The sequence below is a fragment of the Frankliniella occidentalis genome, unplaced genomic scaffold (genome assembly GCF_000697945.3).
Source record: "Frankliniella occidentalis isolate FOCC.00 unplaced genomic scaffold, Focc_3.1 Scaffold66, whole genome shotgun sequence".
NCBI classification, from domain to species: domain Eukaryota; kingdom Metazoa; phylum Arthropoda; class Insecta; order Thysanoptera; family Thripidae; genus Frankliniella; species Frankliniella occidentalis.
In genome coordinates this window covers 1,103,585-1,110,460 of record NW_026267196.1, presented here as the reverse complement: position 1 = coordinate 1,110,460, position 6,876 = coordinate 1,103,585, and the positions used below count along the sequence as shown (strand labels likewise).

The window sequence follows — 6,876 nt, the reverse complement described above, 5'->3', positions numbered from 1 at the left end:
GGCGGGGGCGGGCAGGCAGGGTGCCCTGCGGGAGGAAGGGCGTGGCAGTGCGCTCGCGGCCCCTCCGTGGTCAGCGGCCCCGCCCCCCCGCCGCGACACTCGGAGGGGCCCCCCGCCTCGACGCGGTGGTAGGGTTCGCGTCTGGAGGCCTGAAAATAGCGCACCTAAACAAACTCCCCGCGTCACTCATGAGTCAGCGGCCCCCTCGGCGCGGCGTGGCGGCGCGCTGCGCGGGAGGCGGGTGCGGGAGGCGGGTGCGGGAGGCGCGTGCTCTGCTGGCCGGCCGACGGGAGCATGCACAAATATCGGTTACAACGGCCGCGCCGCCACGGCTTTGACAGTGTTCCGTGGCATATGTGGACGGCGCCCGCTGCAACCTGATCCCGCCTTCACAACTCGCGGCCTCGCAATGACAGCGATACGCGGGACTCGGATTCACTTTCCGTTTCCGCGGCGCAGATCTGTGTTTTGGCGGCCCTGGCGCTGCTGACTTTGCTGGATCTATATGATCGATGCCCTTTCCTCACGTTGTGTTCTCCTGCTGTCCGACCAGGTGCTGGCCGGGATCCTGGTGCAGCGTGAGGTGCGCGAGACGCGCCAGCTGCGGGTGCGACGCGGCGGCGGCGAGACCCGGGCCGAGAGCGAGCTGTCGTGCTCCAGGATAGAGGCCCAGCACATCAACAACGGCTGCAACACGTCCACGTCGTCCAACACGTCCGCCACGTCGACGCTCTCGAGCGGCACGAGGGGCGCGCTCGACGCGGTGCTGCTCGTCGGACAAGGTGAGCTTCCGGGAGACGAGGGTGGTTGTGATCGGCGCGATGAGTTGACCTGGCTAACGCCCGCCGCTCTCTCCGCAGACGACGTGGACGCCGCGTACCGCCAGCAGCTGGAGGAGTCCCTGCCGCTGCCACTGCCACTCGACCTGGACCTCGACCTGCAGCTGCCCTCGCCCCTGGCCTTCGCCGACCCGCCGGCCGAGTACGTCCCCGAGTACGCCTCGGAGTACGACGAGCACGTGGACCTGTCCCACGACGACCTGGAGGACATGCTGCCGCCGCCGCCGCAGGAGCTCCTGGACGGACTCAAGGAGGTGAGCCTGAGGGACGAGAACGCCAACCACGTGGTGCTGTCCGTGCTGGAGCCGCCGCCGCCACCACCACCGCCGCTGCAGTCCACCCGCTTCATGCCGCACATCATGAGGCACGCCATCAAGGGCGTCTTCTAGGCCGGCTTGCTTTTAACTGGAGAGTGTCTCTAACCCACCGGCCGCCACCGCAGCTACCGGTTGCTGCTTTCGCCCGCGCGGGGCCGCCGGCTCCAGTGAGGATCCATCGATGTGGTGTCGTTTCGACGTCAATTGCCTCCTTCTGACCCCGAGGTCGATTTCTTTTCAATATTCGACGTCGATTTGGTACCGAATTTCTCACTGGGGCCACTCGGCTATGCCTCGCAACCTTTACACGACTGAGATTATTAAAGGTCGCGCCGAATACTTTCGGCAAGCCATTCCTTGTGTCATTCCATTCAAAGTCGTCCTAAGAAAAAAAGCTCATTTTTAATTATTTTTTTATAGAAAAAGAAAAACTATAATTTAATTGTTCTTGTCAGTCAGATCTCTGTCTGTGTTCAGCTTATGCTTTTTACAAATTACCCTACCTTGTACTGCTTTCTTTTCTTATGTAAATAACTTAATATTACTTGGAAAAAAATATGATTAAGGTAATTGTTGTGAGCAACGACTTTCAACCTTACCAGGTCTTATATTTTGTTTTGAAAGTAGTCTCTTGAAATCAAACTAGTCTCGTAAGGAAGGTGAGTAATTTTAAAAATTATTGCATTCAAGAAAAAGTGCTCAGCTCAGCTCAAGCAGAATACAAATTTGTAAAGATAATTAATCATGAACATTTATGCTGCCATAACTTACTGTAGAGCTTTTAATAGAGTGTTATCGCTTTTATTTATTCGCTCACATGTTTGACTACGACTAGGAAGATGATGCCTATAGGCCTTTTCTATAGAGACGTAGTCAGTTCAGCTCAAAATGGTTCAGTCTCTGTTCCGTGAATTTGTGATATATACTCTAAGTTAAGTTATGCTGAAAGTAAATGGAGGATAGCAATGCGCTCATTCCTCCTGCTTGCATGCAGTTGTTGTTTGTTTTTAGTTATGTTGTTTGAAAATAATAAAGTGTGTTATGTAGTTTATAAATACCGAGTGAGCTTCATTTAACTCCCTCTGCCTTCGTTTACATCAGCAGCAAAGGGTTGGGTTCCCCCTCGCAGGACGCAGACCCCCCCCCAGCGCAGGTAGGTCACGGGACTCGGGACCTGCTCCCGAGGCACGCCCACGAGGCAGGAACAGCCGCGGCGCTGTTCAGGCCCAGAGCTCCAAATGCCAATTATTCCTCAATCGAATTTTATCGCGGTTAAGAGTTGGCAGAGGATGATGTACGGTTTCGAAGGGAATTGCTCTTCCTCCTGTGGCCCTCATTTTTCAGCGCGTGAGAGGGAGGGGGGGGGGGTTGTCCTTGAGCTCCCGCTCGGCCAGCAGCCGGCCTGCTTTCTGTATTTGGCGACCCGGGCAGCCAGACCGGCCGGCAGCAGACCAGCCCCGCGGTGACTGGCGTGTCCCGCAGCGGCGCGACGGCGGGGCCGGCCGGGTCTCTCCACTCACTCGAGATGCCGATTGCCCATTTCACCTCTGGCGGCCGCGACTCGCTGCAGCAGCAGCCGCAGCTAGCGGCTCAATGAGCCTGCTGCTGCTGCCGTGCCTTTAGGGCCGCTGGCGCACACGCGGGGCGGGCAGGCGGGGCCGCGAGCCGAGATCCTCACATGGCTGCGCTCAAGCGACCAGCGGGGGCATTCCGCGGAACGTGGAAGAAATATAACGACACCGTTGGGGCCGCTCCAGCCTGCGCTGCTACCGGACCGGCGAGCGCGCGTGCGGGTCCTGGAAGGCAGGAAAGCGCCGCGGGAACTGCTCTGCTCGGCCGCGGAGCGTCGGGTACCGCGCGGAGGGCATGGTGGAGGTGGAAAGGCTCGCTCGTCCTGCTGAGCTTATGGCCCTGCACACGCGTGCGGGCTGTGGCCAGTGGCCACCCCGGGGCTGATCCTGCTGCACTTGCCGCTGCACACGCGTGCGGGTTGTGGCCACCCCCAGGCTGGCCCTGCTGCACTTGGCGCTGCACACGCGTGCGGGCTGTGGCCACCCCGGGGCTGGTCCTGCTGCACTAGGCGCTGCACACGCGTGTGGGCTGTGGCCACCCCCGGGCTGGTCCTGCTGCACTTGGCGCTGCACACGCGTGCGGGTTGTGGCCACCCCCCAGGGCTGGCCCTGCTGCACTTGGCGCTGCACACGCGTGCGGGGTGTGGCCACCCCCACCCTCCGCCGAGGCCTCCGCCGGCGCACACAGCCCAAAATAGCACCACCAAAATGCCCATCAGCTGCGTGCTCTTGTGTGTCCCCCCGGCCCCGGCGGCGGGCGGCGTGCGGAACGTGGAAAAATGCACGTCGTGGCCTTTATTGGGGCCCATGCAGGAGCGCGACGACGCCGTTCGGAGACAGTCCCGCGCGGTCTGTCTCTCTCGCACTCCGGCGACGGGCTTTGAAAGCCGCATACGTGTTTTGGCTGCTTTGCTTCGATGCGGGCAGTGCGAGCGTCGGGTTTAAAGCAGCTGTTTAAAGCTAAAACGATATGTTTGGAAGCCTTCACCCCCTCCCCCCTTTTCCCTCAATCTCTTTGCACCACTCTTTCCTCCTCTTCCTCCCTCTTTCTTCACTCTTTCCTCCTCTTCCTCCCTCTCCTTACGGCGAGCATCGCAAGAAGCCGAAGGAGCGAACATGAGAGATAGGGTGGCATTCCAAAACCTCTTCGGGCAAACCGTTTCGAGCACATCTTTCTTTTGTGCCCCCGCCCCGCCCCGCCGCGCGCCCCGCTGCTTCGCCGGTCGCCTGCGGTCCCGGATCTGGGGGAGAGAACAACAAACTGGTGCCGCTGTCCGGCCGGCCCCGGCCACCGCGCCTACATGCGGAAACAGCCCGCGCCAAAAATACGCAACGGCCGCGCAAGTCACTGGCTGTGGGTGCTGCTGCCGCTGCCGGTGCGGGCGCGGCCGCCGTCATGGAGGTGCTCGCCTCGCAGCCGACGGCGGCCGGCTGCGGAGGCTGCGGGCGGCGTGTCGTCGCGGTGCGGGCTATGGACGTTATGGACGGGGCTGGGGGTGACAGCGGCGGCGATGAGGAGTGACGGCAGAGCACGTCCCGCGGGTCGCGCTCTCGGCGCCGAGGCGCAGCCCGTGACCGTGCCGACCCTCTGGCATGACACAAGACGCCCCCAGGCCGCCGGAGGTCCGCACGAGCTCCAGTGAACTGTTGGGCAAGGGCAAGGGTCGGAGAGCGGGAAAGGGTGGGGGTGGGGGCATTTAGGACAATGGCGGTGAGTGAACGGAGGAGTGGGTAGTGGGCAGATTTTGTCGGCATTTGTAGTTTTTAGCAGGTGCTCCTGTACGGGCTGATAGGCTCCAATAAGACAATTGTCTTAAGGTTTTCCGTTCGAAATTTGAGAAGTTAGGTTAGGGAAAAGCGTCGCGTTGCTAAACGAGAGAGGGGTCACTTTGCTCATCGAGGACTTGGGGTGGTCGACTGTCTAAAAACTCATTTTGTGACTTTTGCGTGCTTTAGCTTTCATATTTTGACATTAGGTAGGAACAAAATGAGCCCATCGATGGGTTACCATGTATTAGTGCCAAACCCACGCGTGCTTTAGCTTTCACTATGTGGAGTATCGCGACATTACCTGCTCGAGATCAGTTACCACAGCACACAGGTACGTACTCTAAAGGCAAATCATGTTATCAGAACATTAGTGAGTACTAAAGAGCGAACAGCCATTCGACCCCCCGAAACCTGTTTGAGTAGACAAGTAGAAACTGCAGCTCAAAGTTACGGGACATAACCAACAAATTTACTCATTGCCCAGGAATGAGCCTATATCGGCCGTACATAGTGAAAAACAAAAACAACGTACTTTTTATTAACTGCGAACTGACGTCAACCCTAAGACTACCTTGTGTGCAAAACATGCTTATTGTTCAATCTCACTCACCTCCGTTTGTGGAAAAAGTTTAGAGTTGTGTGCCAGCGTCTACGTCTACTGATGCGCCTACCGCCACCGCGTCGTAGCCTAACCTAACCTAGGCTACGCTGCGTCGCGTCCAACCGTTCCGACAGTGCACTTTTTGAGAAGAAATGAAGAAGTCGGGACCGGAACCAGTATCTAAATTGCGCATATTTTTGTTATTTGACAGTGCAGTTCGACGTGAATGACCTCGATTAAAGCTCTAGTAACTGTCATTTTTAGTTTTCACTGATTTAAGCCTTTATTTTAGAACTGTTTCCGTTGGTGATTTCATTAATTCTTCTTTAAACCAGCACTGCCGGAACCAACCCGATCGCGAAGGGTCTCCTCACACACCTACTGCGCGGCCCGTGGATCAAGGCACGCTGCTCCCGCAAGCGCACCTCGCATGTAGAGCTTTACGCCCGTGCCCGTGAACCGAAAGTGCGTTGTTCGCACATGGCTCGGTCCTGGCAGCGGTCGGGCTCGCGGGCCGCCGCCGCCAGCTGGTCCGTGGCCGGCGCGGGGCGACGCGGCGGGGGGCGGCGGGGGCGCTGCGGTCCACGGAGGGGCCCGTCGTGGCGGCGCGGCGGGCGCGGGCGGGGCGGGGCCCAGTGCGGTGTGGGCCGCCGAGCCGAGAGCTTCGCCGGAGAGGCAGCAGCATGTGCCGCGGCGACGCCCGCCCCGCGTCGAGCAGCGCGCGGCCGGCACGACTGTGAGCGAGCGTTCGCGAGTGACAGTGGTGACAGCCGCGAGTGACCCAGTGACCATACCGGCGTGACCTCGACCTGCAAACGGATAACCTCAGCGTCCCGGAGACAGGGAGCAGGCGCCCATAGGGGGCCGCCCTTAGGATGGCGGAGCGCTCGGACCGCGGCGGCGGGGGCGGCGCGGGGGACGAGGCGCTGCCCCTGGTCGCCCCCGGAGCCGGCCCGGGTCCGCGCAAGCCACCCAGCACCACCACCATCAGCACCATCGCCGTGCAGAGCGGCGCCACCCGGCTGGTCATCGCCCTGCTACAAGTGAGCACGCAGCACCGCTACCGGCCACTCGCGTACTCATTCATCCCGGACTCCGAGAGGGCCGTCGCTCGCTACCGGGTACCACGAGGACCCCGCTGGGGCAACCTGACCTGCCGGGGGTGCTGACCCTAGCGCCGCCCCCCGTGGGGTGCTCTGCGCGTGCCGCCGGAGCACTGCGGGGGGTCACCGGGTGGAGGGCACCGCCCCGCGAGCTGTCTCCATCCGTCAACCCGCCTCCGGACCGTTACCGCGGTGGCAGTGGCACGGGTTGGGCCGGCGGGAGGACCGCGGGGATGAAGTAGGGCGTGGCCCGACGGGGCGGGGCGGGGGCGGCGCCTCCAGCCCCAGGCAGGCGTAGGGTGGGGACGGCGGGGGCTTGGCGTGCAGCACACGGCCGCGCTGAGCTGCACCACGCACTCGCGCGGCCCGTCTATTCTCAGCCCATACATACCCGGCGCAGCTTGGCGCGCTCACAGACGGCGGGCGCCCGCCCCGTGACAAGAGAATGCCGCCACCTGCAAGCGCAGAGGAGGGGGTGGGGCGGTTGTCCCGCGTGCTCCCCCGTCAGCTGATTGTGAGCGGCATCCTGGATGCCGGCCTGTGAGCGCGCTGTCGAGGCAGGGCGCGGCCGCCAGCCCGTCGATGGACCCAGATCTGCCCCAGATCGTGACGCTGTCACGGATCTGACATTTTGCCAGGGCCCCCGACCCGCCCGCGCTTGCCCTCGCTGCAGCT

The 6,876-nt window shown here is 61.3% G+C and overlaps 2 protein-coding genes across 8 annotated transcripts in view; one reads left to right on the top strand and one right to left on the bottom strand.

Moving 5' to 3' along the window:
• Positions 1 to 5,261, bottom strand: part of LOC113210913 (uncharacterized) — a 10,562-nt gene extending 5,301 nt beyond the window's left edge. Inside the window, exon 1 of the mRNA XM_026429111.2 lies at positions 5,108 to 5,261. The gene's annotated coding sequence lies outside the window, so the exon portion shown is untranslated. The remainder of the gene's footprint in view (positions 1 to 5,107) is intronic.
• LOC127749573 (muscle M-line assembly protein unc-89) overlaps positions 313 to 6,876 on the top strand; it is a 62,981-nt gene continuing 56,417 nt past the window's right edge. For 2 of the 7 annotated variants that reach the window (XM_052268293.1, XM_052268291.1), the window contains exons 1-2: positions 328 to 782; positions 861 to 1,093. In XM_052268293.1, coding sequence (XP_052124253.1) covers positions 506 to 782; positions 861 to 1,093 — 510 coding nt within the window. In that variant the 5' untranslated portion in view covers positions 328 to 505. Of the gene's footprint in view, positions 783 to 860; positions 1,094 to 5,738; positions 6,142 to 6,876 lie in introns of those variants that run through there. The other 5 variants (XM_052268297.1, XM_052268295.1, XM_052268292.1 and 2 more) reach the window with 5 other exon arrangements.